Genomic DNA, 13,855 nt, shown 5'->3' on the forward strand with positions numbered 1-13,855 from the left:
GGGCTGGGGTCATTTGTACCCTTCGACCTCTCCTGACGGTGAGGCTAGGTGTAATCCTGTTGTGACTTATATAAGAGGATAAATTCACAAATATGTAAATAAACAACAAATCCTTTTATTTTATAAGCCACTCGTGGACTGCACTTTGAGGTAGCTAAAATATACTGGGAAGCAAAAGAGAATACGACAGAAGATGGAAGGGACGGTGGTGATACAGCAGCTATTCCCAAACTCTTGAGTCCCTTCTTAGCTTTCAGACACACATACACAGACAAAAAGCAACACACCAGAATGCACATGCACACACACCTTCCAAGCATGGATAAAGGAGGGATTAAAGCGTGTCAAAAAAGGAAACCAGAGAGACAGGCATGAATCATTGTTTCCCTTAGAGAACTGGCACACCTATGGCTATAGACACATGGTTTCACACAAATACAGGCATGTGCACACACACAAGAAAAAAGAAATTACTCTCACTATGTTATGGTTCTTTGTCAAGTTATGTTTTTTGCATTTGTGTACATGTGTCTCTGACACACATACACACACACACACACACATACACCCAGACCTCTCAGCTAATACAGTCGCCCAGCATTTTCCCAACTGAAATCTCTTTACGGTGACCCTCATGGTTATTTTGCCAATAATCAGTGGCCGTGCCTTTGTGTTTGGTGATGTGTAATTTCAGCATCAGCAAATCAATGCCTTTGGTGCACTCCAGCTCAAAATCAGATGTCACTGGATGAGAAGTTCTCTCAAACTGAGCTGGGATGACTGATGAAGGGTTGAACATTTTAGAAATTTCTGTGGCACGCCACTCGATCAAAGAAGGCCAGGCAAAGAGAAAAATGTCAGTTCAACAGACTCAGAAAGAGCATCATCATCATTAAATCACTCATGTCACTCATCTTAACTGTGTCTGTAATCTACTATTCACCAGTTGGGTTTTGTTTGCTCTCAAGCAATGTGTTGGAGGAAAAATGCTTTCTTCCAGTCTGAATGGAGTTAATTGGACATGAGTTTTGGAGGAGAACATCTGCAAACGCTGCTGTCTGATGTGTATGGTTTGAAAGACAGCTGCCTGCAGAGAGCTGCCTAAAACTAATCTCTCTCCTCTTTGTCCCACTCTCACATCTCCCTTCTTCCTCGCTACCCTCTGCATCCCACATACTCTATCTGTCCCTCGCTCTATTCCCTTTAATTTGCATTTCCTGCAGAGGCTGAAGGACCTCAAGCACAGGGAGTTTGCTCGCAACGTGGCCTCAAAATCATGGAAGGACCAGCGCAAACAGGAGAAGGCTCTCAGACGCCTGCACCAGCTTGCACAGCTGCAACAGGAAACACAGCGGTGAGTGGGAGGAGTGTGTATTTGTGTGTGTGTGTAATGAGACCAGGGGCTGGAGTCCAGAGGGGTTAGAGTGTGTCACATCCAGTCAACGTTCCTTAGATTTGATGGATGCATCCACAGATGTGCGAGCACTCCGTTGGCCTAGATAGGCCACAGGTGAAGTAAATATAACATGAAGACACATTCTTGCTGACACTCCGAGAGTAGATGATTTGTAGGAGCAGGAAATGGAGTTTTAGAGAAGAATGAACAGTAGAAAAACTTTGATTTCTTTGAGAAGTAAGTAAAATGAATGTAACAAGTTCAAAGACGAAACTTGCCTCAGGGTTTGCACACCTAAAGCAATCAAAACAACAGACAGAAAACAATGCATCACATAATAATCAACCTGATTGCACCTATTCCCTGGGCAATTAAATGTGTTTTCATATAATCAGGTCATGATATGTGAACAGCATTACTATGACTACACCTATCATGTATCTGCCTCCTTTTCATTCTTTCTTTCTTTCTTCTTTCTTTCTTTCTTTTTCTTTCTCTCTCTCTTTCTTTCTTTCTTTCCTTTTCCATATTACAAGCGGCTACCTCATGGCCCTGTATTATTATAACATAAGTGTAGAGACAATGCATGCTTCCACGTACCTGTGAATCTGAATGAAGGCTGAATTAATTTGAAAGGGTAACTTAACAGAAGGCAGAGGAGCAGTGTTTCCCTCCTCACATGAGCATTTCAACCCTGTTTCCCCTCGGACCACAACATCACTGATGGATGTGGCAGGAAGTGTGATTGTTGCTTCTGTGACCACACCCAACAGTGATGTCACAAGGTTTTGGAGCATACCTGTACATCATTGCAGCAAGTTGGGTAGTTAAACCACTGGACATCAGCAAAAATAAGGTGTTCAGGGGTTGTTAAGTTACTCTTAAATTAAACTGAGCCAAGCTAAAGTGAGGTCAAGTGTAATTAAACTAAAGTCAAGTATATTTGTCCTGTCTCCTGCTGCTGCAGAGTTCCAGGAAGGACTTATGGACTTAGAAGTACAGTCAGGGCTGTGAGCCAGCAGCAAGATAGAGACGTGGACCAAAGAGACCACAGCCCTGATGACAAACCTGAACCCTGCAACCGCACCCGGCAAACCCGTCCTACGCAAACCAGGACAGCTACTCTCAGCCACCAGCTAGAAGATCCATGCCAGTCTCCTTGCCAAATACCACTGGCCACTGCTCTAGCAGAGTCCCAACTAATCACACATTCGGCATCCAATACAGACCCTCCTGCAGTGAACCCCGAGTCTTGCCTGGGGTTGTATCCCCAGCTGCCTCTCCCTGGGCGGGGGAGAGTGGGAGGCAGGCTTGGGGTGTCCTTCTGCTTCTCACGGAGGGGGCCCAGGCTGGAGCCTTCTGCATCCGTCTTCTCGGACCTTGAGGAGGAGGAGAGAGAGAAAAGGGAACAAATGAAAGAGAGGATAAAGGGAATAATGGAAGATATCGACAGGGAGGTTGGGGAAGCAGAGGAGAGGAAACACAGTGAGAGCGAAAAAAGAAAGTGTAGCTCTGATGGTGCTGGGCCAAGCGACATGGGGCCAATCCCCAGAGAGACTGTGAGAGAAGAGGAGATTGAAAAAAGAGACATCATGAAAGGACACTCTCTTATTTCCACAGCAGCACCTGATAATCTGAGCCATGATTCACTATTCTCCCCATCACAGACCCGACTGACCATATGGGGCACAGCACTAGCAGGGGCACACATGGATACCGAACACACGGACAGTGAGACGGAGAGAAAGTCAGAAACAGAGGCAGGGAGGGAGGAGAGTCAACATATGTGTGTGCTAGGGAAAGATGGCTCTACCCGTCTGAGATGGCCTGTTAGTTTGCTTAAGTTCACCAAGTCTCAACCACACATTTCCTACAGCTGCAACCCACTCTGTTTGAACCCCCAACCACCAGAACAACTCACAGAGGATCTGCTGGAGTCACAACAGAATCAGTTGTGTGCTCTCTCAGATGAATCAAACGCATGTGTGCCAGTTATTCTTACACCAGACGCTTACTCCTGTTTACAAAGACAGACAAGACATGAGTTGAGAGCACCCAGACAGAAAATAGCTGAGGAGAATTTCAAGGCAGTGCAACATATCGATGTGGAGACAAAAGCACACCTGTTCCTAAAAAAAAACCTTTCATCATCAGAAACAGGACCAGAAAAAGAAAGATGCGGGCTAAGTATGGAGAATTGTTTGAGAACAGCCTCCCATCCATTTGACCCTGCCCATAGTGACAGCTCTGACACAAACTCCCAGGATCCTCTGGGAGGCAGATTAGGGGATGTGAGAGGGATCAGGGAGAAAACCATCACAGCCCTGAGCTGTAAATTAGAGTCTGTCACCCAGTCTGGCACACAGGGGATGTGCATCAGCCCGTCCAGGTGTGAGTGTGGGAGTGAGACAATGTGCGAGTGTGCCAGCGCACCACATCCGCCGCACGTGGGTGTCTCAGAAGTGTCACGCAAAAAGAGGAAAGCTAGCACAAAGAAAAGCAAGCTGGGAAAGAGGAAGAGGGGCGAGAAGGAAAAGGCTTCAAACCAGCGCCAATCAGCAAGGTGCAAGGTGAGGAGTGTTGTCTCTACAGTCTCCACTGGCAGAGAAGGGAGAGGAGAAGCTGGAGGGAGCTGGGGGAAGAAAAGGAGGCAAAGGGAGAGCGGAGAGATAAGAGTGAGGAGAAGGGTGCGGAGAGCAGGGAGCAGCTGTCTCCTGGGGAGATGTGAGGCTGAGCCAGTATCTGTCTCTGTCAGGAAGAGGAGGCCTCACAGGAGCCACAGCACTGAGTCCCAGTCACAGCCAGACAGAGAGCAGGCAGAGCACTGCAGTGCCTACTCCCAGCTCACCAGACACACAGCAGACACAGACACCAAGGGGGAGGGAAAGCGAGACGGAGATGTGGTGACTTTTCCCTGGCGGTCTCACTTCTCCTTACACTCCTTCTCACCAGAATGTAACTCAAAGCTGTTTTGGGAAAGGGGTCACCATAGCAACCCCAGGAGTTTCATTGACTGCTGTTACCCTGACAACAGCTGTGGTAGCAGCCCGGCGAGAAAGAGAAAACTCCCCCACAGGGACAGGAAATTCATTCATGGTAAAAGGAAGAGTTTGAGACATCGTGAAGTCTGGGAGGAGAGGGGCAGGAAAATGGGAGGGCATTCAGACTGCAGAGACAGAGGCCTGATTTCAGATACAGAACAGTGGGAGTGGATGAGAGGAAATTGTCCTAGAGGTAGTGAGTACGGCAGGTCAAGGACTGGGTGGAGATCAAGAAACAGAGCAGTGGAGAGGGATCGGATGGCAAGGTTTAGCCCCAGCCCTAGCAGCTGGGGCAGGAGAAGCAGACATCTTAGCACAGAAGATGTAGACTGGGACAGGTGCAGCGTGGACAGATGGACATGGGGCAGCAGCGACAGCTGGGAAGATAGGGGGGCGCACAGATCCACGTCAGGCTCCAGGACAGGGGCTGACAGCAGAGACAGCCCCGGCTGTGTGTGGAGATGTACAGGCACCAGACTCTCAAGCTCGAGACACTTCTCCAGCCCTGAGTGGTGGACAAGCAGGCAGACATACAGCCCCCAGACTGTGATCAACACACGGGCCAGCAGATGCCACAGCCCGCGCTCCTGTAGCCCCTGCAGCAGCACCAGCATGTCTGAGCTGAGCTGGGAGTGGAGCAGGAGCAGTACCTGCTCAGGAGTCACAATGGATGGATTGACAGTAAGCTCCTGCAGGACGTCCTCAGGAGCTCCAGGACTCTTGTCCGAGGCCCCTAGGGAGGCAAAGAAGCAGACCAGCTCTGCATCCACTTTGTCCGGCCTTACCTCTAGTTCCCTCTCTCATTCCTCGCCCCTCAGATCCTCTTTAGCTCCCACAGTTCCAGGTCTCAACTCACACCATTGTGAAACAAGTCCTTTACGGCTAAAAGAGCCCAATTCGGAGTCTGACATGGGACAAGGACCCTCAGCTCCTGTCACCACAAGCAGTTCAGGCACAAGTCTTCCAGGACTATCCCCCAGTAAGTCTCTGCCCCAGAAACAAGCTAGGATGCTGCTTCTCCCTCTCATTGGGAAACTACCTGCAATCCAGAGAAAGGCTAAGAGGAAAAAGTGGCTGCTTGAGAAGAGTCAGGACAAGGAGGGAGAGGAGGAAGAGGAAGCTAAGTGTAGTGGAGTGGATCCCAGAGCAGTCATCGACAGTCAGAAACATCCTCTGGACATGGCTGAGTCAAACCCCAGCAGCACGCCAAGTCTCTGCCCATCAGAGATTAGGACTGATGACAAGCTGACAGGTGGAGAGACAGTACCGCCAATCAGCTTTACTGCTGAGGAGATGGACAAATATCGCCTCCTGCAAGAGCAGGCAAGAGAGCACATGCAGAAAGTCCTGGAACAGACGCAAGAGAGTGCAGACACACACAGAGAGACAAACTACACACACACCACGCAGAATGAAAACTGTGGGACTTCAGAGGAACAATATACACCTGTCCCTGCACCCGTGCACAACCCTTCACACCCTCAAACACAGTCAATTCACACAGATACAATGCAAACACAAGCACAGCACACCCTCCAGGTCAGTCTCCCACTTCCACATGTGACCCCTCAAGAAAACTTTCCTCAACCCATGGCTCTGGGAGTCCCCAGCCTCCCCCCTCTTCCCACATCCCCCCCTCTCTCCAGCCTTCATCATATAATTTTGCAACACGCAGCCCTCTCCATGCCCCCTGCCTCCTCATCTTCTTCCACCTCACCCCCCTCTCCTGCCATCCACCCACACCCAGCTCCACTCCCTCACCCCCTTCCACCTCTCCACCCCTGCCTCCCTCATCACCTTCACCTCTCTCCCTTCTCCATCTCCTCCCTGTTTCCCTCTATCCTGCTGTCCCACCACCCCATCCCTCTCCTCCCTCAGTCTCCTGCTTTTCATGCGACCCCACTAACGCCGCTCTCCCCAGTAGCACTACAACCTTTGAACCCACAGCCTTTCATGGACAGAATATGGCCAGTGAGGTTTCAACAGAAGGCGTTATGATTTTCACAGAGTGGCTTCCATGTTTATTAATCTTCCTTGGCAACACACACTGGTGAGAGAGAGAGAGAGAGAGAAGGAATTTTTAGTTTGGACAAAAGCCTGCTGTTTGAAATGGGGATGTGTCAGTGCTCTTGTTAGCATCAACTCCAACTCTTACTCACAAATGCACTCGCAAACACACACACATACACACACATGCACACACATGCACACACAAATAGCCCAACTATTGACTGTTTTCAAATGAAAATTTGTTTCTCCATTTAGCCTCTGCTGTGTTGCAGCAGACAGTGAGAAAACAGACTTTGATCCTTTGCTTTTTCCATCATTCCTCATTCAGGCCCAGAATAAAGGGAAAGGTGCACCTGCTATTCAAAGACAAGCTGGGCTTGTGTCATCGTCTCTCTTTCCTTCTGAACCACAGACAGACCAGCTGCCTTTTGAAGTATCATTTATGCCAGGGAAAGAGAGGCAAGAGAAAGTGATAATACTCTCCCCTTATCTCCATTTCATACAGGTTATCTGAGTTAGAGTGCGACTTTCAACAAACATAAATAACGTTCCAAGAACTGGGGGGCATAGCACAGCTATTTTAACCTTGGTGTATACTGTACTTGTGTGTGTGTGTGGATGTGGGTGTAAGGTAGAGATAATTCTGGAATGACATGCATATACACCATAGGAAGGACGACAACTAATTTCCATATCTGACACATGTAAAGACCTGTTTTGTCTCTATAGTGTAAATATTCTGACAGTGAGTGATAACATTAGAATCACGGGAAACAATAAAATAAAAGGTGAATTTACCCTTTAGCAGTAGTTTGATGCTTATTCCACACTCAGTGGCTTCAGCAACTTTTCATATTCACTTCAACAACTTTTCATATTCATAGGTGACATGAATTCTTTTTTTTCCATACAGCATTTAACAAATCAGCTGTTGAGACAGCACTGACTGAATCTGTTACATTAAAATTTGGGTGAAAATAAATGGGAATTAATGCTTTTTGTTATTCTGTCTGATTCGTGCTGATTGTGATTCCCAGAAATCCTGGATAAGATCTTAGAGAGCAGTTGTTCCATACCTTTCACGTTTATGGGCCCTTAATGTTAGGCGACTTCTATGTGAGCATTTTAACTGCAGAGAGATTTTTGCTTATCAGGCTGTTTGATTGGAATAAGTTTATTAAGTTCCTTTATTGTCCCTCAAGTTGAATAGGTTTTAGAAGCCGGAGGAAATAAAATTATGCAGCAGTTCACAAAAAACAGAGAAAGGAGAAATGTTTTTAAAAAATAATAATTTTGTGCAGCAGATTTTCTTATTACCTACACTGGTAATTATATCAGATTAATTTTGTGACTTATTATGAGGGTCCTACTGGGGTTGCCCAAAGATCAAAGTCAAAAAATATTCACTAACAGATTTCTAACAGACAGTTTTTAAGTGTATGTTGTGCTTAAATATCACGTGAGTTAAAAGAAAAAAAAAAGAGGAAAAAAAAGAAAAAAAAACATTATTTGCATTATTAATGAATCAATAAGCTTCTTTCTTATGTGTATTGCCAAGGGTTATGGTGGTTAGTAACTGTTGCTATGCATCCACGTCTGGTGCATGGTGAAGGCGTGGATGTATTAAAGCTGCTTGCCAAACAGTTGATCACTGCAGCGGCCGGCGCTCAGGGAGCAGAACTCAGAAGAGAACAGAGCGGCATCCAGATGGTCTATGGACTTGGACTACCCAGAGTGCTTTGAGAGATTGGATTGATTTGCCCTCCGTGATATCAGTGAACACAGCCCAGCACACGAAGGGGGCTACAGCAAGGGGTGACATAAATACAGACACAAAAACAAGATGCAAAATGTACACTCCCAGTCCTGAGGTGTTGGCTAGAAATGTAAGTCAGCTCCTGCAGAGAATCAGTAATTAGTGCACAATTCCTTTTTCTCCTCCTCATGACCCCTGAGCCTGTGTGTGTGTTTGTGTGTGCATGTGTGCATAAATGTGTGAGTTAGAGAGAAACAGAGACAGAAAATCCCTATCTCTCTCCACAGGACAGGAGATCAAACAGACTGTGTGAAATATAGAGCAGCAATAATTAGCAGCTGTTACAGCATCAAACCTCTCTATCTCTACCTCTCTCTCTCTCTCTCTCTCTCTCTCTCTCTCTCTCTCTCTCTCTCTCTCTCTCTCTCTCTCCCCAACACACACACACTCACACAGAGTTTAATTTAGTGATACTTTAAATGTGCTGCAACTTCTCAGCCCTCCAATACTGATAATCAGGGAGGTGATACAAAAATCAACCTGCTCTGGTTGTTCCTCCACCTCCTCTCCAGCTCAAGTGCATTAAAATCACTAACACAGTGTAAAGGGCAAAATGCACGAAAACGGTCACATACACAAACGAAAAGCTTCAAATTAATTAACACATTTTCAACAAAAAACGCCAAAATATTGTTTCAAAAAAACCCAATTATCCATAAGTAGGGACATCTCTTAATTATAAAGTAGAATTGTAAGTCACACACGCAAAGTTTTCCACACAGGATTCATGTGGAAATTAGTAATCGCAATATCACTGTACTTTCTGTCAGTGACTGATTAAATCATTACCTAAGCCCTGAGATTCGCCCCGTGGTGTGTTTCTTGTTTCACTGCTCTGTGTCTGTGTGTGTGTGTGTATTTGTGTTGCGCATGCAACAGTGTGAGTTGATTTATGATCGAGAGGAAGCGGTTTCCTCAGTCAATCGCTCCTGTGAATTAATGAGGTATAAAAACTAAAGCTGGCACTCAGTCAAATATGCCAGCAGTCACGGAGAGCTCGCTGCTGGGGCAGGATCACTTCTATTGGCACCGCATTTGATTGTTAGATTGTGGGTATAGATTGCATTGAGCAGAGAGAGCCCCTCACGGCTACTAAAGCGATCCATCGACCTAAATTGCAATACTGTATAAATGAGACACTTCCCATTTCTTGCCCCCTACCCCCTACCCCCACCCCTTTCTTTTTTTTTTTTTTTTTTTTTGTGGTCTCGCCTCCCACCGTTTTCTTTGATTCAACCAGGTCAGTGGGGCTGGCTGCGTTCAGTTCCCCCGGCTGTTCTCTGACCGCGCAGAAGAAAAGGCACCATTACACTTCGTTATCTCTATTCCCCTCATTCAGAGCCTATATGTTTGAATACTGTTGTACAGCACAGACCTTCCCTGCGCAATGTGCTCTGCAGTATTATTATTACACAAAGAAAATCCTTCCCATACCTTTTCTCAGGGAGTGACATTCATTAAAAGTTTTCTTTAGTCATGGCAGAGTGTGACATACAGTACCAGGCTGTTCGACTCCAATTTACATCTTTTTCCTGAATCTCTGTGGCTCAAGGATAGCCTACTATTCTAGCTATTCTACAGAGCCATCAAATGACATTTGAAAGTTAGAAGTGAAAATAAAGCCGAAAAGGACCAAGCTGCTCGAGATTGGAATGTAATGGAACCTGAACAAACATTTCAGTTTCCATTAGCTGAATAGTCAGGTGTCCAGTAAGTCATATCATATAATCATTTAGCATTCCGCATTGTTGATTTCAGGTTCACTTTGTTAACTTTTGAATTCCCACAAAGGAGCAGCTCAAAGAGTAATCTGTCACCACTTATGCGTCAAGAGACACTGCTGTTGCTGCAGGTGCGATATATGGAAAGCTAAGTGGCTCCAGGCTGTTCAGAGCTTTTACATCAAAAAGATATAACACTGTTTATAATTCAGATCCAGAAAAGCATCCCCATCCTCTGAAAAACAAAAGGCAACTATTTTTATTTTTTGTTATTCTATTCACTTGGCTGTATGCTCAGCTTTCTTGGTGAGGAAACTTGTTTGTGTAGGACTTGTATTATGTAGAAATAACTATGTGAATTCTGCTCTACGATGGATTTAAGGATTAGAGGAGGTAGTGGGCTCGGTGATACTCTTAAACTTGGCACAGTCGCCCAAGGACAAGACACTGTCAGCACATTGCTTACACTCATCTGCACAGACGCACAGACACACACACACACACACACACACACACACACACACACACACACACACACACACACACACAGAGAGGTGTAATAGGGTATAATTTAGGGGGCTGTAAGAGTGAGATGTGATGCTGGGTTGTAAGACAGCATGGCTAATTCCCCGGTTATGTTATCTCTGAGAGACAGATGTTCCCACCAAAGATTACTGTGCACACACACACACAAAACAAAAACAACACGCACACAAACTGCATGCATGCAGAGATGTATGAACACATTCAATCCTCAGACAATAGGAGCAGCGGGATAGTCTAAAATAGCCTTATTGACCAAAAACACAGATCAATGATGAAGATGACTTTCCTGAGAGTTATGAGAGTTATTATGAGATGTAATGAGTTTCTGCAGAATATGCCGTAGAGAAACAAAGTTTTCCTCAACAAATACTTCATTTAAAACAATCAAATGAATCATATAATGGATGATGACCTCTTGTCATACTGAATAGACAAAACACACCCGTTTTTCCAAGAAGACCGCTCTAAGAAAAACCGTATCACCTTTTAATGATCATATCAAGTCCCACAAAGCGGGGAGTATTAACCCTTTGAATCAGTCCATCCGCTGCAGAGCTATTCCGAGGTCAGGCACACTGAATTCATTAATGCAGGAAATCCATCCTGAACAGGAAACGGTTTCACAGCAGAGGATAAAGGTCACTTGATTCATGGCTTCTCACAGGGGCTGTCAGGAAAACCCGTGGGTCAGATAACCATCACTCCCATTATGTCGTTAATTCACAGTTTGAATGCACAGCCACAGCATAAAGAATGTGATGTAGATGAGCGACAAGCAGTTCCTATCTGTCCATCTTTAAGTCAGGTGAATCGATTTTGTCCTTGGTCTTCTTCTGTCCCACTTGTCTTAATTTCTGTCACCTTCCCATGTTCTCACTCAGTATCATAGAATATCCACAAAACCTTTCCTAAATCCAAACACAGGATGCGCGTGACTCAAAAAAACAGCTCAACAGCAGCACTGAGAGGTTGACAGAATTGCTTGTAACACCTTGAAGCAAATTTGAGTGCTTACGCGTGACTTCAAGAGGACAATTTACACAAATGAACATGTCAATGTGTGTATAAACAGTAGAACTGCCTCTCAAACTCTTCTCTCCTCTGAGGCCTCACCTCCCTCCTCCTGTTTCCATTTAACTGGTTTCAGCTTTAAGTCTCCAGATTCTGATAATTTCCCCCTTAATCCCTTCAGAGGAGCACCCTGCTTAACTCTCTAATTAAGTCAACGATACACACATACAGCAACACAGGATAAACAGCACACACACACACGCACACACACAGCTTGTAGCATTCGGTTATCTGATGCAAGGACAATTGGTGGTTGCTCCGTGTGTGTCTGTGTGTGTGTATGGTTACTGAGTGTTTGTGTGACTGTATTTCAATGATTAAGTCCCAATCAGGATGTTGTTATGACAACACATGCATTTTTAAGCTGTTAATCCAGGATTATTCTCCCCTCCGCTCATCTCATTACCGTCAATTATTAAAAAACACATACAGGCACACACGCACACATATACTAATTATGGGTTGGTTTCCCTGGAGACTGAACACATGTAGCTAGGGTCTCCAAAGATAGCCTGACATGTAGGTAAAAAAGACAAATCTGCTTAATGTATGAATGCACCTCAGGCATTAACTATGCATAGAAGGTGATGAATTCTTTGTTTATGCATACATATGTTAATATGCAAGATGACACCTTTTAGATCTGCGGTATGGCAATATATTTATACAAGTCTGACTATTACTGTGTATTGGCCTCTCAGAGAGCCATTTTGGCCTTTCAGAAAGCGATTTTCAACACAGAGCGGGAAAGAATGGGAGCAAACAGTGAGTGTCCTTTCCCAGTGATTGAATGTGTGTCCTTGTGTAGAAACCGCACTCCCCTTTCTCAGCAAGTGAAAATATTCCTGCGGTGCCGAGGCTGATGTACAGGTGAGAGAATGGCCAAGGATTTTGCGATCACCCGAGGCTTTGTGTCCACTATGGCCCACTCACACTAGGTCAGCTCAGAATAACCAGAAAGGGCTGACTGCTGATGCTCACCCACCCCTGGAGTAATTAATCACACAGCACTGCAGATGAGCCACATGGACACACTGCATAACACACACACACACATACACACAAACACACACAAATATAGAAACACACATACACACTAGAGCACATTTTAATTATGAAGGCAAATGCTAGATGACAGCATTGCTCCAGGTAGTCAGTCCTCAAGGCCTGTACTCCTGGTGCATTATCATACACTAAACATCGCAGACATGAATATTTCTGAGCAAGGCCCTGTTCACAAATAACAACACATCATATCACATTAAGCTGTGATAAACTCACTCACACACACACACACACACACACACACACACACACACACACACACACACACACACACACACACACACACACACACACACACACACAGTATCATATCTGTAACCTTTCTCCTGAGCTGTATTTTACGCTCCTTAAACACAAACACGCACAATCGGATCATGGTATCTAGACCCCTGTATTCCCCAACAGGCCTCTCAGCTTGCAGCTGGATCACTATCAGGAGCAGGATCTCAGATAACGTTCCCATTTACCGGTTATGAAATTCTTCAAAGAGGCTGCACAGCCGTAGATGTCTGTAGTGTGTTGTGTTTGTTAACAGGCATGGTGCATGGAGAAATACTCTGTGGTGGATGTGTGTTACAGAATGCATGTCACATGCAACAGTCCCTCTACTAAAGGTATCTGGGAAGAAAATGTCAGGTCAGAAGAAAAAAAAAACTTGGCCTGCACCAAAAATATATCAGGGCTTCAGAATAGTCTTTTGCAGGTGAATAGAAACCATAGACTATATAAAACATGGACGTAGCACCAGTGACGTCACCCATTGGTTTTGGGGAGTCGGTTTTGTGACCAAACCATGGGCATTTGAGCTGCGCCATCTTGGATTTTAGTGGGAGTGTACAAAAAAGTGTTAAAAAAAAAAAAAAAAGCCATATTGTCACAAAAACCTATCCGAACATTGGCAAACTGGATGTAGCCGCCTAGCCCAGCTGATGCTTCAGCAAAGAGCTACATAACTGTCACTCAACGTAACCACGCCCTAATTTATGTAAGAACTTTACTGCTAAATAACACTAAAACAGTTGTGGTATAACCCGCCCCCCCCCTACCACAGTGTTCAGGTGGTAAAGGTGGAAACTATCAATAGAAACCAAAAGCAAAAAATGTACCAGGCTGTAAATACATTTTTTTAGGCTGTAAAGTTGGCTATTTTAACATGGGGGTCAATGGAGAATTGCTCACTTCTGGAGCC

At 45.2% G+C, this 13,855-nt stretch overlaps 1 protein-coding gene across 1 annotated transcript in view; it reads left to right on the forward strand.

Annotated features, from left to right (window-relative positions):
* Positions 1–6,809, forward strand: part of LOC121186242 (G patch domain-containing protein 8) — a 30,831-nt gene extending 24,022 nt beyond the window's left edge. Inside the window, exons 3-4 of the mRNA XM_041044928.1 lie at positions 1,224–1,354; positions 2,364–6,809. Coding sequence (XP_040900862.1) covers positions 1,224–1,354; positions 2,364–6,435 — 4,203 coding nt within the window. The 3' untranslated portion in view covers positions 6,436–6,809. The remainder of the gene's footprint in view (positions 1–1,223; positions 1,355–2,363) is intronic.
* Positions 6,810–13,855: the final 7,046 nt, after the last annotated feature.

The sequence above is a fragment of the Toxotes jaculatrix genome, chromosome 8 (genome assembly GCF_017976425.1).
Source record: "Toxotes jaculatrix isolate fToxJac2 chromosome 8, fToxJac2.pri, whole genome shotgun sequence".
Lineage (NCBI taxonomy): Eukaryota > Metazoa > Chordata > Actinopteri > Toxotidae > Toxotes > Toxotes jaculatrix.